This window comes from Mesocricetus auratus, unplaced genomic scaffold (assembly GCF_017639785.1).
Source record: "Mesocricetus auratus isolate SY011 unplaced genomic scaffold, BCM_Maur_2.0 Super-Scaffold_100676, whole genome shotgun sequence".
NCBI classification, from domain to species: domain Eukaryota; kingdom Metazoa; phylum Chordata; class Mammalia; order Rodentia; family Cricetidae; genus Mesocricetus; species Mesocricetus auratus.
In genome coordinates this window covers 13,341,851-13,368,583 of record NW_024429266.1, presented here as the reverse complement: position 1 = coordinate 13,368,583, position 26,733 = coordinate 13,341,851, and the positions used below count along the sequence as shown (strand labels likewise).

General features: G+C 49.4%; 1 protein-coding gene across 1 annotated transcript in view; it reads left to right on the top strand.

The window, feature by feature from the left end:
• The window catches only part of Parp1 (poly(ADP-ribose) polymerase 1), a 32,531-nt gene extending 6,168 nt beyond the window's left edge, over window positions 1–26,363 (top strand). The window contains exons 3-23 of the mRNA XM_005078138.4: window positions 2,139–2,254; window positions 3,732–3,946; window positions 5,098–5,197; window positions 8,354–8,470; window positions 9,075–9,251; window positions 11,349–11,496; window positions 12,591–12,731; window positions 13,227–13,466; window positions 13,643–13,711; window positions 13,954–14,086; window positions 14,956–15,151; window positions 18,219–18,347; window positions 19,834–19,917; window positions 20,701–20,823; window positions 21,301–21,429; window positions 22,596–22,694; window positions 23,365–23,517; window positions 24,219–24,346; window positions 24,966–25,027; window positions 25,471–25,585; window positions 25,815–26,363. Coding sequence (XP_005078195.1) covers window positions 2,139–2,254; window positions 3,732–3,946; window positions 5,098–5,197; window positions 8,354–8,470; window positions 9,075–9,251; window positions 11,349–11,496; window positions 12,591–12,731; window positions 13,227–13,466; window positions 13,643–13,711; window positions 13,954–14,086; window positions 14,956–15,151; window positions 18,219–18,347; window positions 19,834–19,917; window positions 20,701–20,823; window positions 21,301–21,429; window positions 22,596–22,694; window positions 23,365–23,517; window positions 24,219–24,346; window positions 24,966–25,027; window positions 25,471–25,585; window positions 25,815–25,896 — 2,756 coding nt within the window. The 3' untranslated portion in view covers window positions 25,897–26,363. The remainder of the gene's footprint in view (window positions 1–2,138; window positions 2,255–3,731; window positions 3,947–5,097; window positions 5,198–8,353; window positions 8,471–9,074; window positions 9,252–11,348; window positions 11,497–12,590; window positions 12,732–13,226; window positions 13,467–13,642; window positions 13,712–13,953; window positions 14,087–14,955; window positions 15,152–18,218; window positions 18,348–19,833; window positions 19,918–20,700; window positions 20,824–21,300; window positions 21,430–22,595; window positions 22,695–23,364; window positions 23,518–24,218; window positions 24,347–24,965; window positions 25,028–25,470; window positions 25,586–25,814) is intronic.
• Window positions 26,364–26,733: the final 370 nt, after the last annotated feature.

The following is a 26,733-nucleotide window of genomic DNA, read 5'->3' as shown; positions in this document are numbered from 1 at the left end:
TTACCGATAGTTGTGAACTACCGTGTATGAGTCCTGGGTGTCTACTTCATTCCTGAACTCTGAGTGCTTAATTCTAGGTGCAGGCCACTAGCATAACACAAGGATTGTGGTTATACAGTCTCCCAGTCTGTGGCTTGCCTTTCAACTTAATTATTTATATTATATTTATTTATTTGTGGGGAGAGGGGTTGCACACATGCCATGGCAATTCTTTCTTCACACTGATTGGGTCCCAAGAATGGAACTCGGGTGTGGTTGGACTGACTTTCTTCTGGGCCACCAGATCACATCACAGAGACTTACTATGAAAGCTCAGCCTGTTGCTGAGGCTTGTTCCTTACCAGCTCCTATAGCTTCAGTTAACACGTTTATATTAATCTGTCACATGGCGTTACCTCTCTTCCATCTTACGCCTTCTGTTTCCTCTCCATGTCTCTAGGCAAAACCCACCTGCCTGGCTTCCTTCTTCTCTTCCTTTCCTGCCTATGCCTAGCTATTGGCCATTCACCTTTTTATAACACCAGTCACGACAACACATCTTCACACAGTGTACAAACACCCCACAACACTTGGGCTTAAGTTAGCTTGTGTTAGCTGGAAGGAAGACGATGAGGGTTTTTCCTATTGTTAAGCTGTATTTGTTGAAAAGACTCTGGGTGAGTTACTTCTGCTGCAGTGATGGAGCAGCGTGACCAAAGCAACTTAGAGAAGAAAGATTTTATTTGGGCTTCTGGTTCCAGAGGGCTAAGAGTCCTTCATGACAGAAATTGGATCTGAAATATTTTATGTATTTAAATTAAATTATACTCTCTGAAGTCTGTATTTAAATAGCTGTGTGCTTTAATTCCTAAATTAAAATGGTTTTTATTTCTAACATGTGGAAATGGCTTTCATATTTGCATATTGTCCTGGTTTCCTATAAATTTGCAAAGTACCATGTTCTGACTTATTTATTGTGTTCATATGTGGGCCAAAGGGTCACATGTGGAGTCCAGAAGACAATTTGTAAGAGTCACCTTTCTCCTTCCAGCATGAATCCTGGCCCATACAATTAAGATTGTCAGGTGTGTTGCCCTCAGCCACCTCACCATGTTTACTTTTTAGATGGGGGTCTCACTGCTTAGCCCTGGTTACCCTGGAACTCATGTAGACCAGGCTGTCCCCTGCCACCACACCCAGCATGAATCTAGGAGCTGTAGAGATGGCTCCGTGGTTAAGAGCACGAGGAGCTCTTCTAGAAAGAAGACCTGGGTTTGATTCCCAGCCCCCACATGACAGCTCACAGTGTCCACAGCTCTGGTCCCAGAGGATCCAGCACCCTCTGCTCCCCCAGGCACCAGGTGCACAGACATACAAGCAGAATCCCTGGCACATAAGGCAAAATTAACTTTTTTTTTTAATTTAAATTAGAAACAAGGTTGCTTCACATATCAATCCCAGGTCCCTCTCCCTTTCCCTTCTCCCACGCCCTCCCTCCAATCCCCTCAGTACCCCCTCATTTCCCAGGGAGGGTGAGGCCCTCCATGGGGGTGTCCATAGTCTGTCATTTCATCCAGAGCAAGGCCTAGACCCTCCCCCAACCCCAAGCGTCCAGGATGAGAGTGCATCTCTCATTGTGGGAATGGCACCCAAAGTCCATTTGTATGCGAGGGATAAATACTGATCTACCATACAAGGCCCAATAGATTGCCTAGGCCTCCTCACTGACGCCCACATTCAGGGGGTCTTGATCAGTCCCATGCTGGATTCCCAGCCATCGGTCTGGGATTCGAGAAGTAACCCTTGTCAGGTCAGCTGTTTCTGGGAGTCAAAATTAACTTTTTAGATAGAGCTTTTGTCTCTCCCCCAAGCCCCTTGCCATGTGTTCGGGTCTTATATGGCCTGTGTTTGATCTGTATTTGAATGCTACTTTCAGTTCAACACTCACTTTGAGTCATAAACACATAGTAGCAATGAGAAGTCTGAGATGGGAATTATAACAGAAAGTAACCACAGTTGTTGCCAGTAGAGATGATCTAGACTGATTGTGGTCAACCAAAACACAGTGTCCTTGTGGGAGGATCCTGGGAGAGGAAGACAGAAGTTGGGGGCATTTGGAGACTGCAGAGTTGAGCAGTGACGTGTGTTTTGTTCTTCAGGCAAAGGCCAGGATGGAAGTGTCGGCAAGGCGGAGAAGACACTGGGTGACTTTGCAGCAGAGTATGCCAAGTCCAACAGAAGTACATGCAAGGGCTGTATGGAGAAGATAGAAAAGGTAGGCCGTGTCTGCACTTCCGGGTCCTTGCCCTAGGCGGGGGCATCGGCCATCTCAGGAGAAAAGAGAAACAGCCTTTACGTGTGGCTAAAAATACAGCAGAGGTCCTTGTAGAGATGGGAATGGCCTGACTTTTGGGAAGGCCTAGTCCTGTGCTTGTCGGTGGGGGGGCCCTGCAAGAAATATCTTGGAGAGCACCGGCACAGGTCCCCGCAAAGTCAGCAGGCATGGGGGAGTTCTTGGTGGTGGGTTTGCGGTTAGGAGGGCTGTATGGACCCCTAGCACTCCTGTATCACCAGAGAAACTTCACAGACCAGCCTCCCCTGCCACAGGTTCTTGTCCCTGAAGGCTGGTGGCCAGTCAGGTGGAGCGGCTGCCTGAGAATGGGGTAGAAAGCTTGCCTGTGCTCGCCAATATTCTCTTCTCCGGTGTCACGTATTATGAAGCGCTGGTTGGGGGTTTCTCCCCCCTTGGAGTATTGTGAAGTATGTGAGTCAACTTTCAGTACGGTAACAATGCCAGAGGTAGTCCCCGTGAAGAGAGGGAGGTTTGTGTTGACTCTCAGTTTCAGACGTTTCAGTCATGGTTCCTTGGCCCTGTTGGTTTGGGCCCCTGGTGGCGTCACACATGGCAGGAGCATGGCAAGGAGGCCTGTCGAGCTCGTGGGATGCAAAAGAGAAAGAAGAACATCTTAATATCAAGGGAAACCCAAAGCTCTAACCTTCTAGTAGGATTTCCACCGCCTCCCATGAGTATCACAGTCTGCTCTAAGGGCCTTTGGGATAGTTCAGGAGCCTCATGTAACAGACATGAAATTGAGGGAAATGCCATTGCTAAATGTCCTCGGCTTTCACCATTAAAAATTGGAAGCAAAAAATTATGGTGCTCTTGCTTCCAAGGGAGCAGCAACCTGCTCTGTGCACGTGAGTGTTACTCAGCCCCAGATGCGGTTTTCTGCATTGTCAGGAACCCTAGTCACTGGGTTCTTTGCAACTGCCTCATAGGTGGGAAACTTGTGGGAACTGTACACCTGGCAGACTGACAGGACCCAGCTCTTGCTTATCACTACAGCTTAGCCAGACCCTTAAATACAACAACCGCAGAGTCCATGAGAGGGTGGGGATAGGTGACAAGATTCTGTTAGGAAAGGTGCCACAGTGAAGCCATCACAGAATGGTGCGATGTCACTGCTGACCAGCACATCATGTCAGCACCCTAACCCACCCCTGGGTGGGTTACTACTTTGTTACTTGTCTAAGCAGGTGGGCGGGTAGATAGTCATCTAATGGGGTAGGTGGCATGTCAGTCTCATAGAATGTAAGTGCAGGGGCGCAAGGGTACCCCACAATCTTTGATGACTTAAGAACCAAAATTTTCCAAGTTGCTACCTGTGCCTTGATTTGGACTCGGTGCCTTAGGCTAGCTGTTCCCTGCCCCTGCCTTGTCATTTCTTAGGGACCACATTATTTCCCTACAGGGCCAGGTGCGCCTGTCCAAGAAAATGCTGGACCCGGAGAAGCCACAACTGGGTATGATTGACCGCTGGTACCATCCAACTTGCTTTGTCAAGAATCGGGAGGAGCTGGGCTTCCGGCCTGAGTATAGTGCCGGCCAGCTCAAGGGCTTTAGCCTCCTCTCTGCGGAGGACAAGGAAGCGCTGAAGAAACAGCTCCCGGGCGTCAAGAGTGAAGGGTAGGTGGGCTGTGGCTGGAGTGGGGAGCCCCAGGGGAGGCCCGCAGAGCCTGTGGATTCCACTCCTCTGCTGATGACCAGAAAGCCAGGGCCTGTAGCAGCAGGGAACAGCAGAGAGACTGGGGCTCTGCTCTCCCAGCCCCGCTCTTCCAGCCCCCAGCTTACCAACCCTGAGATCTGCCCCTAGCTCTCTGAACCTCTCCCAGCTCCTGCTCTCGGCCAGGGCCAGCCCGGGGAATGGCCAGTTTACCGCTATGAGCCTCCGCATCTGTGTTCCTTTCACATCGCTGTGCTGGTGCAGGGTCTGTTCTGTGTCTGCATCTCCGGGAGAACCACAGAGGAAAGGGAGGGGAGGGCCTGGAATCAGAGCAGTTGGGCCCACACGAGCAGTTAGCACCTAGGGTGGCTGGTTCATGAACATGCTGAGGGTTGGAGACCTATGACTGTGCTCATCAGTATCTGTACCCCTGTCACCAAGAAGCTTGCACGATCCCAGATCCTGGCACAAGCTTGTAGAACCGTGCTGGTGGCTCTGGAATGTGAAGCTAGCAAGTCAAGCCAGTGGTGAGGGTGTCCTTGGGCTCTTACAGCACGGGGCGCTGGGATTCGCTGTCTGTCATTATCCCTGGAGAACTGGAGCATGATTGAGCCTGATTGGTGTGCTAGGCCCGGTTATTTGTTGGTTTGTGTTTTTCTGGGACAGGGTTTCTCTATGTAATGGTCATGGCTGTCCTAGAACTCATTCTGTAGACGAGGCTGGCCTCGAACTCAGATATCCACCTGCCTCTGCCTTCCAAATGCTGGGATTAAAGAGGTGTGTCACCACCACCCGGCTAGGATCAGTTCTTGTAGCTGTGTTTGGCTTTCCCACAATTCCCCATCTCTGTGTCTAAGAGTCGTGAGGTTTAGCATCCGGTGTGACCTGAGCCCTTAGTCTGTGGTGGTCGTTCTGGACTCTGAGGTGAACTCCAGGCCCCTCACTGTCAGAAGATGTTCTGAAAGTCATAGCAGCTCCCTGAAAGCAGAGTGGGAAAGAAGGCAGATGAAAGAGGCAGCTACGTGGGGTAAAAAAATGACATTAAGACGTGTTAACCTGCTCGTGCTGTGTCAGCCTGGCGACTCTGGTTCTTATTAAGTCCTGTGTCTTTCAGAAAAAGAAAAGGTGACGAGGTGGATGGAGCCGATGAAGTGGCCAAAAAGAAATCTAAAAAGGGAAAGGACAAGGACAGTAAGCTGGAAAAGGCCCTCAAGGTGAGTCCTGGGCTGTCTCCTCTCTGCCCCTTCTCGTGCAGGAGGACATCGACTGTCCCACTTACCAAGGCCAGTGTTAATTCTTGCTTGCATGGCTGCTCTTGAGCCACAAGGCTATTGTCCCAGCTTGTTCTCCCCCCTCACAGAAGTCGTTTTTATTTGGGTGATGGAACACATTAGGCTCAAGTGCCATGTCTGCAGCCAGGACCATGCAATGTAGAAATGTCACTGGGTGACACAAAGTGATTTTCCAGTCCAACCCAGGCATCACTGACCATCCTACACCTGCAGGCTTGTTCCTAAGTATTGGGGCCTAAGGAGAAAGTTTTCCTAGTTTTAAATTTTCACAAAGGACTAGAAAGCATGCAGTAAAAAGGAATCTCCCCATCCCAGCACCTGGGAGGCAGAGGCAGGCAGATCTCTGAGTTCTATGCCAGTCTGATCTACAGAGTGAGTTCCAGGCCAGCCAGGGCTACACAGAGAAACCCTGCCTTGAAAACACAAAGCAACAACCAGAGGGGTTCATCACTGTTGCTGTGCTGTGTTGGAGTGGGAGAATGCTGGTTGGGCAGAGAACAGTCGGTCTTTTGTTGAGAACATGATCTTTCCGGGGCCATCTGTTTGAGTTTGTGATTTTTCCACTTTTGCTAGTGGCTCAGTCATGAGAAGCAATGTGTGATCTGGTTTTGACTGGTAGAGCCCTCTGCTTGAATGAATGTGAAGTTCAACCAGCTTTCTTTTCCTTTTGGGGACAGGGCGTGTTTTGGCTGCCTGTGTGTCTATATCACATGTGTGTCTGCTACCTACAGAGACCCAAAGAAGGTACTGGATTCTTGGAACTACAACTAGAGAAGGCTATGAGCTGCCCCGTTGGTGCTGGGAACTGAACCCAGGTCCTCTGCAAGAGCAGCCAGTGCTCTTAGCTGAGACGTCTCTCCAGCCCCACATTTGATTTTCATTCATTTTTACTTTCATGTCTCTGCATGGGTGTGCTGATGCTCTGTTGCCGGTGACCACAAGCAAGCCAGAAAAGAGCAATAGGACTGCCATTTCTGTGAAGCCTGTGCTCTTACATTGCTGCTTCTGGTATCAGTGTGTGCTCTGCTATGGGGAGAAATGAAAAGGCTGTTACTGGGAGCCCAGCATGGAACTGGGAAGCAGGGAGTGAGTGTGTTGATGGCGTCAATTGGTGGACTTGCGTGTCTCTCCTTGACTTTGAAGCAGCCGGTATGGTATGGCATGGTATGGTATGGTGTGGTATGGTATGGCATGGTATGGTATGGTGTGGTATGGTATGGCATGGTATGGTATGGTATGGTATGGTATGGCCAGCATTGTCCTTTCCCGCTCAGGAGGTGGAGCCGGTGTGTGATGCCCACCTTGCCTGCTGCCCCGGGGAAGGTGGAGGCTCATCTTCGCCCATCTCCTTGGCAGGAAGTTGTAAGAATAAATGAAGTGGGACTTAAAGCACCAGCAAAGAGTGGGCACTTAGTAGACCAAAGTGCCAGTTGCAGAGGAGATCACAGATTCCTTCTTGAACTCGAGTGTGCAAGAGACTAAGGAATCTAAGTGGGTGTTGGGAAAGATAATTGGGGCCCTAAGCCCTACCCAGAACTTTTGGTTGCTTCTCTGTATCTCTTGAAACAGGTTTCTGAGAGGTTGACACCAGGGCTCCATGCAGTAAAGGATTCAGTCTTTTGGTTTTTCGAGACAGGGTTTCTCTGTGTAGCCTTGGCTGTCCTAAAATTCATTCTATAGACCAGGCTGGCCTCAAACTCAGAGATCAGCCTGCCGAGTGCTAGGAATTAAAGGTATGCACCACTACCACCCAACAGGGATTCAGTCTTACAAGCAGTCTCCTCTACACTTTCTAGAATGTTTTCTAAGAATATTACCTGGGTTTATTTTGATGTGCACATGGATTTGCTTGAAGGTTAAGTCCTGGCTGAGGGTGGTGTTGGTTCAGCTGCCTTTGAGGAACAGCCCAGCTCCATCAAGAGTGTGCCGTGGAGGGTTAGTGACGGAGCCTGCCGCTCCAGTGATAAGAGCCCAGCCAATAAAGACACTGTGCACCGAGCCTAGTGCCTTTGTGCTCTACGTGCTCGCCTGATGCCCGAGGAGATGGTTGGGAGCCACCATGTGGGTTATGATGACCAAACCTAGGTCCTTTGTAAAAGCAATAAATGCTCTTAACCACTGAGCCATCTCTCCAGCTGCCCAACTCCATTTGATTTTTTTTAAAGATATATTTATTATGTATAGTATTCTGTCTGCATGTATGCCTACATGCCAGAAGAGGGCACAGATCTCATTCTAGATGGTTGTGAGCCACCCTATGAGTGCTGGGAATTAACTAGGCCCTCTGGAAGAACAACCAGTGCTCTTAACCTCTAAGCCACCACTCCAGCCTGATTTTTGTTATTTTATATTAATTGATTTGACATGTGTGCATATGTACATGGCATGCATGTGTAGGTCAGGGGACACCTTGCAGGATTCTGTTCTCTACTTCCACAGTGTGGGTCCCTGGGAACAAACTCAGGTCATCAGGATAGTAGCAATTTTGTTCATCAAAATTGTGCCATTTTGTTAATCAAGATAACCTTTGATTAATTCATTAGTCCAACGAAGGGTGAGGCAGGAGAATTGCCATGAGTTTGAAGCCAGCCTGGGTTCCTGAGTGAGATCCTATTTTACCTCAGTCTCTCCCTAAAAGTTACCACTTGAACTTTTGAAGTGCACAGCCCAGGCCTTTCATTACCCCAAAAGGATATCCATACTTCCTGCCTCGGTGACAACCAGCCATACCCTCAGCTGACCACTAGTTCTGTTGATCTATAAATGCTATATTATGGGGTCTAGATGTGATTACACACACCTTAATTCCAACACGTGGGAGGCAGAGACAGGCAAATCTCTGTGAGTTTAAGGCTAGCCTGGTATGCATAGCAAGTTCCAGACAGCCTTTGTCAGAAAAAACATTACGGAAGGAGAGAACCAGTTCCCACAAGTTATTTATTTTCTGACCTACATATATACGCTGTGGAACATGTGAGGATGCACACATTAATAAGTGAATGTAATTTTTTAATTCACAGTAATAAAACTATTAATTAATTTTTAAAAACTGATCTCAGTTGTGGGTCTCATCCTCAGGCCCAGAACGACCTGATCTGGAACATCAAAGATGAACTGAAGAAAGCGTGTTCCACCAATGACCTGAAGGAGTTGCTTATCTTCAACCAGCAGCAAGTGCCATCTGGAGAGTCTGCGGTGAGCTGCCTTGTGTTAGGGGGACACACCGTCTGCGATGAGCTAGCTGCCTTGTGTTAGGGGGACACACAATCTGCGGTGAGCTGCCTTTGTGTTAGCAGGGCACACACAGAAGGCCCTTCAGGAAATCATGGCTCCAGGGTGGTGTTGTGTGATCACGGTCACTGTCTCCTTCAGTCGGGAGGCATCCCCAGCTGTACCACACATTGCCACACGCTTGTCCTGGTTTGGAACTTGGCGAGGTCCCAAGGTGAGCAGGTGCTTTTGCCTCATGTCACACTGGCCTAAGGACCTCTGCTATCTGCTGCCTGTGTCCCGGGGCTGCTAGGGCCACCCTGCACCGCTTGGGCCACTCCATGTGTGGTAGGTAGGCTGAGAGCTGTAGGCCTCCCTTGGCTTTCTATAATTTCCTGCAGTGGGGTTGCTGCAGGAACCCTTCACTCAGAGAGAAGGACTCCACATGTAAAGCCTGGACTGTGTTGTAAGCTGGCACCTGAGCTGTGGTGGAGCCTCTTTCTGGGCAGTAGAGCCTGTTCGAGAGGTCCTCCGTGTGCGTGAGTGGCTGTCTTTTCCTGAACCTCTCCGCTCTGACGTGTTTCTTCAGATCTTGGACCGCGTTGCTGATGGCCTGGCGTTTGGCGCCCTCCTGCCCTGCAAGGAGTGCTCAGGCCAGCTGGTCTTTAAGAGTGATGCTTACTACTGTACCGGGGATGTCACTGCCTGGACGAAGTGCATGGTCAAGACACAGACTCCCAGCCGGAAGGAATGGGTGACCCCAAAGGTGAGGGTCTGAGGCAGGAAACCCCCTTCTGGACTTGTCCACGCCCCACCCAGGCCCTAAGATGACAGACAGACCATGCTCCTCCCCCTTCCTCATAGTCAGTATAAGAGTTTATTCTCTCTTCCTGTCTTGCTGTAATTGCGCTCTCCCTCCCATTCTTCTCTGCCTGGTTTATCATTTCCTCACCTCTAAAACTCAACTTGCCCAGCTTTCTGATTTGCAAATTCTACACTCTACACTCCGTATGTAGCATTTATGTGCCTTTTCCTGCCTTTGGTGGGGACAGTTGTAAGATGGCAGTGAGAAGAATCGGCCATTAGAGGCAGAGTGTGTACTTGTCTCTTGCAAGGAGGGAGCAAAATGTGTTCCAGTCTGGTGATGCTTTCTGTCCAAGCACTGTGGAGTTCATGCCTATATTATTCCCCCGGGTGCTTATCTCAGACTCAAAGAGCACTCGGGACCCTTCCCAGGGTTCCCACAGGCTACTGTATGTTACCAGGTGCCTGTACACAGGCACCTGCTGTTTGGCTCTTGGCAGACTTGTCCCAGGACTGCCACACGTGCTCAGCATGCCCCACCTCCTGGCATTTGGGTGCCGTGCTCGTGCAGACAGAACTGCTTCCTTGAGGGCAGAGGCCCTCCTTCTAACCTTCCTGTACCATGTGGCATTGATGGGTGTGAGTCTGAAGGTGTCTGGCACCACGCGTGTCATTCATTGCACATGGGTACAACTAGGGAGTTCCCTTCTGAAGAGGGAGACTTGGGAGCATGAGCCTGCTCTTCACAGAACCACTTGTATGTAACATCAAGTGATCACTGTCCTCCCGAGTGCAAGTCTGCTATTGTGAGTTGCCTGGGATACAGAAAGAACTGTGCCAGTTGACTAGTTCCTGGTGAATGAAAGAGGGCTCGATACATGCGTTCCTTCCTAACAAGCAAGGGGGCTTAGCCTGGTCTCCTTTGGAAAACTTCTGAGTCTGACTGGGTGTGGGAAGTGTTCCTTGTGTTTTTGTTTTGGCTCCCTCGCAGCCTCCCCACTATGAATACCCTGCACCAGAGTGGTACATCCATTAAAACCCATGAGCCTGCACTAACACACCATCACCCAAAGTCTGTAGTTTACATTAGGGCCAAGTCTTGGCACAGCCTGCGGGTTTTGATAAATTGTAGACTGAAATGTGACCATTAGGAAAGTATCATTTAACATTGATTGCCCTGAGACTCTCAGTGTCGGTGTTATATTTGTTCTCTCCCGGCCTCTGGAAGCCACTGCTGTTTTTTATCAACTCTGTTTTAAGTCTTCTGGAGCTCCAGTGGTTAACTGGTCTAGAATGCTTTGTGTGTGCTGTGCATGTGGCCTCTCATGTTAGCTTCCTTCTCTTGGGGACAGGCAAACAAGGTTTGCCTGGAACTGGGCAGTTCATTGGATTTTGATGCTGAATAATATTCATGGTCTCTATATAGTCCTCGCTGGCCTAGAACTCACTGTGTAGACCAGAATGTCCTGAAACCACAGAAATCTGCCTGCCAACGTGCTGGAACTAAAGATGTGCGCTATCACACCACCGTGCCCACACCCCCACCCCCACCCCCGGCCTAGAGCTTTCAGCATCTGTGGACACTAGAGGGAAGTAACCGAGGACGAGGGAGGTCCCCACATATGTCCCAGCGCTGGTGATTCTTCTCTCACTAATTTGTCTACTGCTTTTTTAAGAATCACTTTTAGTTTGGGGAGGGGCGCGTGTACCGTGGTCAGGGATAACTTGTGGGACTTTCATGTACAGTGTGGGTTCTGGGTCAGACCAGATCCTTGACTGGGTAGTGTGCACTGAGCCACTCACTGGCCCTTGTTCTGTCTTTCCTAAAGGGTAAGACTTTCTCTTAGGGCCCCTATAGTAACTGGTCTGTCGTAGACATAGGAAGTAAGTCCTATAAATGGTAACAATAGCAGGCTTTCTTCCTGGAACTTGACTTCCTATTTATTACAGAAATTTTTTAAAAGATTTAATTTGTACAGGACAAATCCCACTTAGACTACCGCAAGCTTATTTCAAGAGATATCTGATGCCTTTAAAACTAAAACTTAACATTGTCTAGGAATTCCGAGAAATACCCTACCTCAAGAAATTAAAGGTCAAAAAACAGGACCGGATATTCCCTCCAGAGACCAGTGCCCCAGCGCCACTGGCACCTCCACCCTCTGTCACCTCAGCACCCACAGCTGTGAACTCCTCTGCCCCAGCAGGTATGACTCTGGGAAGGATAGTGGGCTGGGTGTGACCCAGGAGCTATGTCATGCAAGGACATAGGGTAATGAAGTGGGTGTCCTGTGCTGTTTGCCTTGGGGACAGTCAGAATACAGTCTCCAGGCCCATTATCTCCCTGTACCAGCGGCCGCAAGATCCTGGGGAGATCCCAGTCATGAGTTGACATACCCTAGGCCATTAGGAGCAGTGAGATCTGTGTGTTTTGTTGACAAGGAGAAATGCTGTGTGCTCCTTGAGGCATGCGGATTCTTGAAACGTAAAGGAGGAGGCCATAGTGGGCTGGGCAGAGGACAAGGTTCTGCTTGTGGACACTAGCCCAGCTGCACCTGTTCCACCCCTGGTGCTGAGCGGTGGTCACCCCAAGTCCTCTGCTGCTTGAAGTCTGGGGTCTTCCTGCCCACGTGGAGGTCAGTTAGGATTCTTTCTTGCAGGTCCTTCCTCTGCTGTCTCCTTGGTTGTAATTCACACCCAAATCAGAGATTTTGTTTTCTACAGAGACTTCAGTGAAATTCAGTTGGTGTCCTCAACACCCATCCCCTAGAGAAGACAGCCTAGGTCTCCCCCAGTAGAGAGAGACGAAGCTGTGACCTGGCTGTAACCAGTGCTGTAATCTCGTCTTCAGCTCCCAGAGGGCTCTGTCTGCCAGCCCGACAGTCAGTGCTGGGTGCTTGGTGCAGCTCACTCTGCTTTTGCCTGGAACAGCTCAGCTCAGCGTCACCAAGGAGTCTGATCTGCTCTTTCTGACTCAAGAGTTGGATCTCACTACCTCCCCTCTTCCAGCATTCTGTTCCCATCTCTAGATGCAGCCTTTCTAGTCTGCGCCCGCCCCGCCCCGCCCCGCCCCGCGCCCCCGTAGCCAGCCTGGACCACCCTGTTCTGTGGCTTATCCTCCCCAGTTTCTCTGTGGAGCTGATGTGTCCTCAAGTGGCAGTTCACCATTCTGCCTTTGTCCTCCCACTGACTGTTGGCTTCCGTCTTCCTAAGATTTTCCCCAAGGCTGGCCATGCTCAGTGGCTTCTGTGGGAGCAGACTAGAGTGGGGCTGGCCTGATGCTTCTGCTCTCCTGTCTCAGATAAGCCACTGTCTAACATGAAGATCCTGACTCTGGGTAAACTCTCCCAGAACAAAGATGAAGCAAAGGCCACAATTGAGAAACTCGGGGGCAAGTTGACGGGATCGGCCAACAAGGCCTCCTTGTGTATCAGCACTAAAAGTGAGTTTAACGTTCTCGTGTCTCTTGCATGTGTGAGGGGCCAGTGAATGTGGGTGACACAGCTGGGGTTCAGATTCTCATCACCATTGCTGGAAGGCAAACTAGTATTGAGTATTATACGTGTTCACAATGGCTCACGTTCCCAGCCACAGACCATAACAGCTTATACTGTTCAGTGTTCCGAGGGAAGTCCCCATGTTCACTGCCAGAACAAAGAAGTGTTAGGGTCTGAGCCCAAGAGCCCATTTCTGTCAAGTCCCTGCTGACCACACTGAAGTTTGAAGAAGGTGGCCTCCCTTGGCATTCCATACCCAAGGGGCAGCCGGTGCCACGGAACATGACTGTCAGATGAAGAGGCTCAGGCTGTTCAGTTTGGAAGGGAAGACGTGTTGGTGATGTCATTCGCACTCTGGGGCTGTGGTAGCTGCAATTCCAGGCTTACTTTTCAGCTTCTGGATTGTTTGGCTTTTCTTTTTTCTTTCTGGTTTCAAACAGAGGAGGTAGAAAAGATGAGTAAGAAGATGGAGGAAGTGAAGGCAGCCAACATTCGTGTGGTGTGTGAGGACTTCCTCCAGGACGTGTCTGCCTCCACTAAGAGCCTCCAAGAGCTGCTCTCAGCCCACAGCTTGTCCTCTTGGGGGGCTGAGGTGAAGGTCGAGCCTGTTGAAGTGGCAAACCCCAAGGGGAAGTCAGCTGCACCCTCCAAGAAGAGCAAAGGTCCTGTCAAAGAGGAAGGTGAGGTCCAGCTGCCCTGCCTGTGGCCTCGCGTCTCTGTCCCTGGAGCTCTGTGCTCTAGTGAGCCGGTGTCCTCAGTGCAGCGTTCACCAGCAGGCCCTGTGCTGCAGCCTCTGAAAGCTGGCGCTGCCTTTGTTGTCTTAGTTGGGTCTTCATGGTCCTCTGTCCTTCTCCAGGTGTCAACAAGTCTGAAAAGAGGATGAAATTAACTCTGAAGGGAGGAGCAGCTGTTGATCCTGACTCTGGTGAGTGATGAGGAGTTGGCCATGCCCCCTGGGTGATTAGAAGATGTCTGCAGTTTAGAGTAGCCAGAGGGAAGCAGGCATCCTTTGCTTGCCAGGCAGTCCTGGAGGCGTGTGGGCCAGTGGGAGAACCTCTAAAGGTACTGGAACACGCAACTAACTGGGGACTCCTAGGCCCACAGACCCCTCTGTTGCACCCTAGCCTTTCAAGGGAGAAAACTATAGGAGCTTTACCTCTGGGGCAGGTCTGGAACACTCTGCACACGTCCTGGAGAAAGGCGGAAAGGTGTTCAGTGCCACACTTGGCCTGGTGGACATTGTGAAAGGGACCAATTCCTATTACAAGCTGCAGCTTCTGGAGGACGACAAGGAGAGCAGGTGAGCTGGGACAGGCGCCCTCAAGGCTTCGTGTGCTGCCCACTTTGGGAAGTCAGGCTGCTGTAGGGCCTTGAACAGGAGAGCTCGTCACAAAAACTCTAAAGAAATTGCAGCTACTGCATCAGTTATGTTGCTATGGTTGACTCAGCCATCCCAGGGCTATTCTTTTAGCCATTTAAAAAAAAAAAAAAAACGGGTTAGAGATAGGGTTCAGTGGTTAAGAGCAGTGACTGCTCTTCCAGAGGACCCAGGTTCAGTTCCCAGCATCCACAGGGCAGCTCACAGCTGTCTGTAACTTCAGTTCCTGGGATCTTATACTTTCACACCAATGCACATAAAGTTAGATTATTATTCTGTTTATCGGCTTTTTGAATCAGGGTTTCTCTATGTAGCCCTGTAGTCATGGCTGTCCTGGAACTTTTCTTTGTAGACCAAACTGGTCTCAAATTCTTGAGATCCACCTGCCTTTGCCTCCTAAGTGCTGAGATTAAAGGTGTGCACCGCCATCACATCCTTTTAAATTTGTTCTTTAATGCCATTCCACACTTGCTGGTTACTAGAATGAAGGTGATTGTTTCAACATGTTTTAGGTTCTCTCGATTGTAGTGTGCTTGCCTGATGTGTTCAAGGCCCAGGGTTCCATCTGCAACACCACTCAGTCAACAAATGAGAGAGGGACTGCTTTTAAAATTGTCCCTTAGTGGACAGTCACCACTGTTCATGAGGCAGGTGGATCCCTGAGGCCAGCCTGGTGTACAGAGCCAGTTCCAGGACAGCCAGGGGTGTCAGGGGACAACTGTTCTTCACTAAGGAGACCCTGAACAGAGCAGAAGCTCACCCTGCTGTCTGCCCGTCTTGCCCTCTCACAGGTACTGGATCTTCCGGTCCTGGGGCCGCGTTGGCACCGTCATTGGCAGTAACAAACTTGAGCAGATGCCATCCAAAGAGGACGCTGTTGAGCACTTCATGAAACTCTATGAAGAGAAGACTGGCAATGCCTGGCACTCGAAAAACTTCACAAAGTATCCCAAAAAGTTCTACCCTCTGGAGATCGACTATGGCCAGGTAATCATAGTAGAGTTCTTCAGTGCCCTATTACAGAAAAGAGATTCTGAGACTCAAAGGAGGAGCCATTTCTGGAGGTGTCCTGGGGCCTATTATAATGCTTACTTCGTGGAATGTTCTATTGGAATCCAGTGTCAGTAACTTAGGTATCCTGCCCCAGTGTAGATTTAGTCCCAGTATTATCTATATCTACTCTGAAACTCCCTGTGTGGTCAGACAGCATTTGGTTACCTGTTAGGTGATGTTTTTATAACGAGATGTTCATGTTTGCTTGAGCCAGGGGCTTGCTCTTTAGCAAGTCAAACTGACAGTCATCTGGCTTCAGCATCAGAAATGCTGAGAAATGTTGGGATTGAGTGCCCTGGGCCCCCCAGGTGGAGATTTTGATTCCAAAACTTGGGTCTAGCATGCCACAGAGGAGAGATTAATTCTGTTGTAGTATTGTGAGCTCTGCATTAAAAGTAGAATTTAGAGGTGACTGGAGAGGTGGCTTAGGGGTTAAGAGCACTGGCTGCTCTTCCAGAGGACCTAGGTTCAATTCCTAGCATCTACATGGCAGCTCACAACTGTCTAACTCCAGTTCTAGGTGCCCTCTGACACCCTCATGCAGATACAGTACATGGAGGCAAAACACCAATGCACATAAAATAAAAATAAATTATTTTAGAGGCTGATGTGCTGGCTCACATCTTTGATCTCAGGGCAGCAAGAACAGAGGTAGGTGGATCTATGAGCTTGAGGTCACTCTGGTCATCATAGCATGTTCCAGGGTGATGACCTGGTGGTTGGTTTTTTTATTTTGGTGTTTTGTTTTAAATTAATAAATAAGAGTTTAGCTCTTACGTAATGCTGAGGCTGAAACCCTGAGACCTTGAACTTGGAGGTGGACAAGCTTGGTCTTGTCCCTCCACTGAATTAGATATCTTCATTATTTGTTTCAGAAAGTTTTTGAGAAAGGCACAGACAATAAAACTACTGGGGAATAGCCATAGTAGACTCATGGCACCTGTGTGCATCTGGCTGGTTTCACCATGGTCCTAGAATCCTGCCTTACATGCCATGTGGTACACACCCGTCTCTTCCCTCATGACCCAGGATCTCTCCATACCTCTTCCCATAGGAGCGCAGTGTGAGGGAGATAGGAAGTAGAAACAAGATGCTAGCCTTAGTAATTTAGCCCAGCATTGTGCAAATGGTCTCATCATAATGCGATTGCTACCGACAGAAACCACTGAGCATTTGCTGTGTATACTCTGACACCTGGCGTGTTGTTCACATGGCGCTCAACTCATGGAGCCAGCACCTGCCATAGTAAACTAGTGCCCACCTAGAGCTACTGTTTACTTTTGGAATGTTGGGGGTTTTGTATGTTGGTTGGTTTTGTGGTCAGTTTTTTGGTGTGGTTCTTGATTTGTTTTGGTTTGCTTTAGTTTTGGTTTTTCAAAACTGGGTTTCTCTGTGTAATGACCTTAGCTGTCTAGAATTAGCTCTGTAGACCAGGCTAGCCTCAAACTCACAAAGATCCACCTGCCTCTGCCTCCCAACTGCTGGGATTAAAGGCGTGCGCCACTGCCACCCGGCCCCTTGCACTTGGGTTTTGTTTGGGGTGTGTATGAATTTGTTTTTCAGTTTGGTTTGGTTACTTTTTCATGGATTCAAGTCATGAGGCTTGGCATTGGGTCCCTTTACTAACCACTGAGTCACCTCAACAGCCTGGCTTAGAGTTTGTTTGTTTGGTTGTTTTTTTGGTTTTTTGAAACAGGGTTTCTCTGTATTGTTTTGGAGGCTGTCCTAGAACTCACTCTGTAGACCAGGCTGGCCTCGAACTCACAGAGAGCCACCTGCCTCTGCCTCCCGAGTGCTGGGATTAAAGGCGTGCGCCACCAATGCCCGGCTTTGTTTATTATTTTTAAAGCAAGCTCCTGAATCAGTCTCTTGAGGGTTGAGATTATATTTAGCCAATGCATCATTTCTTTTTTCTTTTTTTAAAAAATTAACAAGAGTCTTGCCTGGAATTTACTATGTAGAGCAGGCTAGCCTTAAACTCATAGACAAGAGATCTGCCTGTCTCTAGTGCTAGGATTAAAGACGTGTACCACCTCACACAGTTAAAGCATCGTTTCTTCATACTGCTTAGAATTCCATCTTGGGCAACACCCTCCCCTTGGTTAGACATTTAGATTCTTTTCAGGCACCTGCTATGGTGAGTCAGGTAGGCATACACATGTTTAAGTGTCTCTCACAGTGTCACCTCCAAAAAGTGGTATCGCTGGGTCATAAGTATTGTGCTTAATGTGGCTTTCTTAAACCCATAGACAGTTTGTCCTCTAGTGAGGTTGTTCCTGCAGAACAGAAAGCACCTCTAGAGCTCTGTGTGCAGAGTAAGTCTCCTGGGAAATGGCTGCAGCCTAAGACAAGGAGGATGCAGATCCACACCCAGCACAGCTGCCTGCCGGGGGCTTGGGTTTGAAAACCACATGAGGTGATCATAAAGCAGTGATCTTAACCTAGCCAGTTCTCCAGGAGGCAGGAGAAAATCTCAAGCGCTAGTAGTCCATTGGGCAACACCGTCTCAGAGAAGGCTGAGGAGGGTTGACAGTTGCTAAGGGATGCCTCATCTCTGTCAAGCTGGCTGACAGAAAATGATAGATGCTGTAGGGGAAAGCTTACAGACAGGTTCCTGCAGCTGGCCCTGGGTAAACAGATGCTGGGAAAGGGGAGAGTTTGTCTACTGACAATTTCCTGCCTGTTGATCTGAACTTGATTTTCATAGCAGCATCCCTTCTAAGGTGGGCATGGGTGTGCGTGGGCAGCGTCTTCTGCAGGCACCAGCATACCGAGAGGGTCAGACTTGGTCAGAACAGCTAAAATAGGAGCCTGGAGCAGTCCGGGGCTTGGGATGCCTGGGAATTATTTTGCCTGTGCAGAAGCCCTCCTGACCACCATTGTCTGGAGAATTTTGGTGAACATTTGACTGTTTTTGCTGGCAAATACCCTATCCTACATCATAGTTACCTGTAGGTGACCCCTGATGACACCACCCTTTGTCTTCTTCCGGGTTCTGAAGGATGAAGAGGCCGTAAAGAAGCTGACAGTAAAACCTGGCACTAAGTCGAAGCTCCCAAAGGCAGTGCAGGAGCTCGTCGGGATGATCTTTGACGTGGAGAGCATGAAGAAGGCCTTGGTAGAGTATGAGGTGGGTGCTGAGCCTGGCAAATTCTCCAGTGTTATTGAAATGGGGGAGGGGCACACATCCTCATCCCTGCTCCTGCTCGCCAAACTCACTCGGCTGTGGGATGTAATCCACTGTAGAGAACTGCCCCCTGTGCCCGTCCCGTTTTGTTTCTGTGTTGGGGCCAAATATACCAGCTAGCTGGTGCCAGTGGGGGTTCAAGACTTTGCTCCCCTGGAGAAAAAGGAAAGTGGGCTGGAGAGAGACTGCATAGCAGAGAATCGCACTTACTGCTCTATCAGAGGACCTGGCGGCTCACGACCATCGGTAACTCGAGTGCCAAGGGAATCTGGTGCTGTCTTTTGACCTCCACAGACACTAGTGGTATACAAGCATACATGGTGATGACAAAACAATCATAGATAGAAAATAATTTTTGAGACTGGAGAGATGGCTCACAGGTTAAGAGCACTGACTGCTCTTCTAGGGGTCCTGAATTCGATTCCCAGTAACCACATGGTGTCTCACAGCCTATTCAATCTGGTGCCCTCTTCTGGCATGTATATGTAATAAATAAATTTTTAAAAAGAGAATAATTTTTTAAAGTTTTAAAAAATAAATTGTGACCACCACTGTCTTGATCCATGCTCCAGTCAGTCAGTCAAACTCGTCAGTTCTTTCTTAAAAATTGGAGTTGGGTGTAGCTGTGGTAGAGTGCCCGCCTCACATATATGAGGCAAAAGAAGAGAAAGGGAAGGTTGGAGGAGAGATGATGCCAGTTGAAGCAATGCTGCTCCAGATTGGGCCTGCATGGTGAGGACCACAGGCTAAGGTGGCCTGTTTCATGTCACCTCCAGTCTTGCCAGCAGTTGAGGCAGGAGGAGACCTCTCTACTTGGCCAGCCACCTGGCCTCCTGCTCCACAGCCATGAGCCCAGAAGCTGTAGGCTGCTCTGCAAACCAAGCATCTCTGGTGGGTGTGCCCAGTGCCACAGGGTTAGGGCAAAGAGTGCAGGTGCCTCAGCTCAAGCACTCAGTGAACACAGGCCAGCTCACTCACATGAAGGGGTGGGTGTGGCCCTTGAAACAGGGAGCCTCGTTTATGATGGGGAACTGTCAGCTTTTCGTCACTACCAAAATGACCGTGCTTCTGCCTTCTCAGCTCGAGATCCCGACTAACAGTGGATCCTGAGGGGTTGTGGATAGTCACAGTGTTGTTGAGAACAATTTTGTAACCTTCTAGGGTGTCTGATTTGAAAGGAAAGTGTTGAATCAGATGTGTGTTCTTGAATAATAACATTCACCGCTTGGAAATTTGAGGCTCTAGTTTCTGAACTGGATGGCAGAAGGGCGCCCTCTGGAGTCCTGGGCAATGCATGCAGCCTGCATTGGGAGGCTCTTCCATCACCTCGGTCCTATGGGGTTGGTGGGAGTTATGCTGCCTCTTCCCTTCGCAAGTGCTGAGCTGTAGCATTGGGCCACTGTTACACAGACGTCCCCTGTCTCCTCAGATTGACCTTCAGAAGATGCCCTTGGGGAAGCTGAGCCGAAGACAGATCCAGGCTGCCTACTCCATCCTCAGTGAAGTCCAGCAGGTGAGCAAGCACCTCAGGGTTTCCAGCCAGGCCAGCTTCTCTGCTAGTGAGAGGCAGCAGCCACATCTGCTGTGTGGTAACTGTGACCGTACAGAACCATGGTTTATGTGGATGAGTTCTTCTTTTCCAGTTCAGTAGCTATTACAGTCCCTACCTATCACCGGCCAAAGATCGCTAACGAAATGTGCAAATAGTAATGCCTTTAGTTAGCAGATATGTAATAAACACCGTGGAAACTTGGTGGAGAGTTTTGTTTTGTGTGTTTGCAATCCGAGGGCTTTCTGGTACACCCTCAAGAGACGAGAAGGCTCCACTTGCATTTGAGGGTGGGGTGCAGCCTCTTGTGGGAAGAAAAGGAAGCACCCAGCAAAGTAGACGTCCTGGTGCTGGAGAACTGATCCCACGGAGCACTGAGCAGTGGCCCTGTGTCCCTGCCTCCACTCCAGCCCAAGCTCTTTCTGGCTCGTGCTCCCCAACATTATGAAGTTTTCTTTTTGTTTCTGTTTGGGACAGGTCTCTCTGTATAACTCTGGGTAGCCTGAAGCTCAGACCACCTGCCTTTGGGTGCTGGGATTAGAGGCGTGTTTTCACACGAAATCAGGGAGTTTTACAGCAGTAGCCATGAGCCCACCACATAGAGTGTGCAGTAGCGCTTTGTGTGGAGTCTGATAACATACGCTCAGTCCAGCAGTCCAGTGAGAAGGAGCGCTCATCACCATTTCTTGGCTTGTACATACAGCAGCTGCCTCGGTCCTATGTTCCTTCTGTCCCCTTTCCTTCCAGGCAGTGTCCCAAGGCAGCAGTGACTCCCAGATCCTGGATCTTTCCAATCGCTTCTACACCCTGATCCCCCATGACTTCGGGATGAAGAAGCCCCCGCTCCTCAACAACTCAGACAGCGTGCAGGTAATAGGCCCCTGGGCGGGGGCCGGGACTGTCTTACTCCTGGGACTATCCTCCTTACTGTGCTCTTTCAGAACAGAATCTAATGTTTCTTTCCTTTGCTTTACAAGTAAGTGTAGGAACTTGTCACTAGCCAAGAACACCATATGTCTTTCCCCACATAAAGGCTCCCATGAGTCCCTGGCTGAGATCAGTTCGAGATTTCCTTAGTGGCATCTATTTCCCTGCCTATCATTCATGTGTAAGAGTCCTGACATCTGCCCCACACTTACCTCCCCAGGCATCAGAGCCTCATTAGCATGTCAAGGAACACCTGTGACTGTCAACTGTTGAGTGAGAGGTGATGGCAGACTCTGGCCAGCAAAGGGGTCTCCCCCCACCCCCTGTGTGGGATGTCATCTACATACTGACTTTTGTCAAGGCTTGATAGTCGTCTTCTTCCCTATGAACTTAGCTCCCGGGTCTTTATCTTGTCCCCAGGCCAAGGTGGAGATGCTGGACAACCTCCTGGACATTGAGGTGGCCTATAGTCTTCTCAGGGGTGGGTCTGATGACAGCAGTAAAGACCCCATTGATGTCAACTACGAGAAGCTCAAAACTGACATTAAGGTGAGAAGCCTGCTCCTTCCGAGAGCCGTGGTCCCCACCTCCATGTGAACTGGGGCCATCTTCACAGTTACAAGTGCAGCCAGGCCATGAAGCTGCCCTCTCACGGACCCAGATGGTGATGGTGGCCCTTGAGCCCCTCTGCAGGAGTCTTTGGAGCTAGCTAGGGCCTCAGATTGGTGTGGAGGCTAGATTTTGAGAGTCCTACCAAGAGTTCCTGTTCTATTTTGGATAAAGCAGTCGATTGAACTTGGATGTGGTGAAGGCTTAGGCATGTGGTACTTGCCCTGCCTGGCTGTGTTCCTCTGCTCCCAGCCTGACGTCCCTATCTTCTGCCTCTGCTGTTTCTGCCAGGCAGCATGGGCCCATCGTGGTCCAAGTACTCCTAGGGATTGGAGTCTAGACCAGGTGTTTCCAGATTCTTTGCTTTTTGGTCAAAGGATTAAAAAGCTTCACAGGTTTGCAAACGTAGTATACATTGGGTGATCCTCTGTTTTTTTGATTGACAGACCTGATTATGTATGTCTTTTGCCCCCTGTGCCTATCCTTCCCATAATGCATCTGATTTTAATCATGTCAGTATAAAATGGTAGAGAGAATTTGTCCTAGTCAGGGTTACTTACTATTGCTGCCATGAACAAAGCAACTTGGGAGAGAAGGGGTTTATATGGGTTCCACTTCCACATTAGAGTCCTTCGTCAGAGGAAGTCAGGGCAGGAGCCTGGAGGCAGGAGCTGATGCAGAGGTCATGCAGGGGAGCAGCAGCTCACTGACTTGCTCTTCGTAGCTTGCTCAGCCTGCTTTCTTATAGAACCCAGGGGTGCCAACACCCAAAATGGGTTAGGCCCTCCCATGTCATTCACTAATTAAGAAAATACATACAGGCTTGCTTACAGCCCAGTCTAATGAAGGCATTTTCTCAATGAAGGCTCCATCCAGTGACTCTAGCTTTGTGTCAAGTGGGCATAAAACTAGCTAGCAAAAGATTTTCTACAGAGGTTCTTTTAAAGGACATAAATTGCCTTGCTGTGTTTGCAGCTAAGACCAACTGAAGCTTGATTAGTCTTCCTACTCTTACCGAGACATGACTAGAATATATAATAAAATCTACCTAAAGACATGGGGCTCTCTGGGGTCCCCTGCCCTGATCCAGATGGCCTGTCTTCCAGGTGGTTGACAGAGACTCTGAGGAAGCCGAGGTCATCAGGAAGTATGTTAAGAACACGCATGCCACCACACACAATGCCTATGACCTGGAAGTGATAGACGTAAGACTCCTTCTCTACCCCCTTCTATCCCGCCAGGTGTCCCCTGTCCCCTCCATTCCTGGGCCTAGCTCAGAAAGCAAGGGCTGTTTTGCTTTTTTTTTTTTTTTTTCCTTTGAGACAGGGTCTGTAGTCTTGGCTGTTCTGAAACTTGGTATGAGACCAGGCTGGCTTCGAATTTACAGAGATCCTCCTGGGTGCTGGGATTAAAAGTGTGTGGCACCACGCCCAGCCATACTTAGTTTTAACTAAGTAGAAATGACTTGTTTGTTGAGCTGGAGAATCAGTGATACTGTATAGTTGGCTGTGTATTTAAAGTGCCCCGGAGTCTCGTGATAAACTTCCTCAGGCCAGATGTAGTGCACTTCTCTAATATCATCACTTGGGAGGCTGAGGCGGGAAACTGAAAGTGCCAAAGCCAGCCTGGGCTACATAGTGAGACTAGTCTCAAAGAAAAGATTCCTTAGGTGCATGTCTGCTGCATGTTAGTGTATTTTGACAGCTCGTCCCTGTAAAGTGGAGCCTTGGGACATGTACCTTAGATCATCCCATCCCTGCAGCAAAGATAAAGTTTTCTAGTTCTTGGGACAGGTGGTCAGTATCAGTCCATTCATCTCTTCAGTCAGCCTGAGTGACAGTATTTCTGCCTCCCTTTTGCTAACTCTCTGCCCAGATCTTTAAGATAGAGCGTGAGGGAGAGAGCCAGCGCTACAAACCCTTCAAGCAGCTGCATAATCGGAGGTTACTGTGGCACGGGTCCAGGACCACCAACTTTGCTGGCATCTTGTCACAGGGTCTGCGGATAGCCCCGCCTGAAGCACCTGTGGTAGGTGTCTGACCTCGGGTATGGGCAAGTGTGGAAGTGTGTGTTCCTGCAATAATCTCCTCCTTAAAGAGCCCTGGCTGCTTCAGGGAGAGCCTCTGAGCCCGAGGTCCGCCCTGTCAGTACAGCTGTGGAGAGCCTCTGAGTCTGCAGTGGTACACAGCTGCACGTGTTTGCAACAGCTTAGAACAAAAGTGTCTAGACCAGGATGCTCTGAAGGCTGGTTGGACATGTTGACATGCAAAGAACATGCTTTGGAGCCCAGGTGTGCAGCTCCATGAGCTCCTGTATTTCCACCAACAAAATAAACAGGACAAGGGATAGATACGTCACCTGCTGGGTTATAAAAGGGATCAACTGGACAGGGTTTCTGAGGTGGCCATCCGAGCCCTTCATTTACTGTTGCAAAACCTTGCATTTCACTTAACAGGGATTGGGAGTAGCCAGTGCTTGCTGGCCTAATCTAAATAGTGATTATTAACTCATTGAATTACCCTCATGAGACTTCCTGGCTAGGAGACAGTGGCTGCGTCCTAAGCTGTTAGGTGATTCCCCATAACCCCTCTGTGAGCACTGACCTGTGGCAGTGTCTCTCGGAGGTGATGGCTGCGGGGCTTAGCCAGTAGCTCATGTGGGTATTCTCTGGACTGCCTCACTGACTTAGTCGTAGAAGGTTTTCAACTGTCCCTTTCTCAATTCTCCAGACAGGCTACATGTTTGGAAAAGGGATCTATTTTGCTGATATGGTATCCAAAAGTGCGAACTACTGCCACACATCTCAGGGAGACCCGATTGGCTTAATACTTTTGGGAGAAGTTGCCCTTGGAAACATGTAAGTATCCTAGCTCCGAGGCCAGGGTGGGTAGAATGAGCCGGAAGGAGAGTCTCCTTGGCCAGGCAGTGATCATGGAAATCCCCACCAGTTAGTGGACTCTGAAGTCGGGATTCTTGGCTTGTAAGTACAGTAGACAGTGGTTGAAGGGATCGAGGGAGATTCAGAGATGCTCTGAAAACACCAGGGGAAGGAATGCAGGAGAGCCAGGATTGGCAGTATGAGTCCTTCTGCAGAAGAAATAGAGAGGCCATTCCTCAGAGAAGATCCAATTCCTCCAGCTTCATTCAGGCAACCTCCTGATCCTGTAAGCTGTGACAAAAGAGCAAGATGGTGAATTAGGCCATGGGGTGGTTTAGACTGGAACCTTCGAGCAGCTGGCCACAGCTCCAAGCAGGCCCTTTCTTGGGAAATAACCCCATAGCAGGGACAGTTGTTACAGGCTCTATACCTGAGAACACCAGGTTCCGAAGAGTCCAGGAGTTGGAAAGGGAGAGTCCGATGTAAAGGTGGACAGTTCTGTGGGCGTTTCGTTTACCTGACAGCAAAGATGCTGCTGACTACTGGTTTGGGAGCCCAGTGACCAGGGGCTAGTCTGAGCCTGTCCTCTCTTGAACAGGTATGAACTCAAGCATGCTTCACATATCAGCAAGTTACCCAAGGGCAAGCACAGTGTCAAAGGTACTTTTCTCCAACCAGACATGGCGGATGGGGGAGAGGGGGACTTTCCTCCAAAGGCTAGACTCTTGGAGCTGCCTGCTGGAGCTTCATTGAGAAACAAAACTTTGATTCCTTGTGGCTGCAGCTAGTGTCATGACGCCATAGGAGTTCCGTGGGACACCAGGAACCAAATGAGAGGACAATGGTGGCCTGACATTGTGACCAGTTGTGTCAGGCCAGGAGGGATCTCTGGTGAACCTGAAACTGTTGAGTGGGTAGCACATGATGATCCCGGCCTTGGTATTCACCAGTTAGCACTCCCATCTGGACCTCGGGGACTTTCCAGATTTAGATTGAAGGAGGTTCTGAAGTAAACACATCTGCATGAGTAGGCATCATGTACACAGGACATTTTCCCATCCCCTCTTGCACATCCTGTCATTCTTGACCCTTCTACCTTACAGGCTTGGGCAAAACGACTCCTGACCCTTCAGCCAGCATCACCCTGGAAGGCGTAGAGGTTCCGCTGGGAACAGGGATCCCGTCGGGTGTTAATGACACCTGCCTGCTATATAATGAGTATCCTTTCGTGGCTGTGCCATGTGCTGTGGGCTGTACCAGAGGTGTATACGTGCTCTCACTTCCCTGGGCAGCTCATCTAGGGATAATGACAACTTTTTCCCCCGTGGGTGGTCTCCTGGGCAAACCTGGCTCTCTGGTTTACACCAGCCTTCACCCACTTAAGGAGATTGGGTGTGAGGAAGGTCAGGGGACTCCACGGTTGGCTCCTTAACCACTGCTCTCCCAGGTACATTGTCTACGACATTGCTCAGGTGAATCTGAAATACCTGCTGAAACTGAAGTTCAATTTTAAGACGTCCCTGTGGTAAAGTGTGAGGGGCGTGCTGCGCCCACCACCCAGAGCCTAGGGGTAAACTCCTCCTGGTGCCTCCACACCACAGATACCACAAAACCTCAGCCACGCCACCGCCTAATGGTGGCACCCTCACCCGATCTCCTTAGGGTTCTATATAGACAGGTTAAAGGGCTCTGGGTTCAAGTCCCTTATCCATGTTGCACTCGGTGGGAGGGTTGTTTGGGGTTTTATCCTACCAGGCACAGCCCTGATGGACACAGCTGACAGTAGAGGAAAAGTTGGGGAGAGGATTTGTTTTGTTTGCCTAGACTAGTCCTGAGGGGGAAAACAGCCACACCACAGCCACAATGTCTGCCTTACCGGTTCCCACAGGGAAGGGAAATGTGCTTCCTCCCTTTTTCAAAGGTTCGTCTTTGGTTTGATTTTGGCAAAATGTTAAGCATTTATTTTAAGCTAAAAATAAAAACTAATTTCATACTATATAGATTTTTCTTTTATCTTGTACTTATTGACCCCTTAGCCTTCTGGACTCGTGTTTTGCTTTGGTTTTCAGTGATAGATATGGGGTAACCAAAAAAGGAGGTTACCTGAATGTGTGATGTGGTCCATTCAGAGTTGCATTTGGGATTCTTGACTCATCCATGAGCAATTCTGTCTTCCAGGTTGAACCACTTGTAATCAGTGTATTCACCCAAAGGACTAATAGTTCTCACTTAAAATGCAAATGGCTATTTGTTCCTATGTCGTGTGGCTCATCTCCTCTGACAGGGATGTGGTTATCTTCCCAGCGATCTGTAGGTATGAACTCCCATAGCACTGAACCCATAGGGAAGACTTCCTTCAGATTACT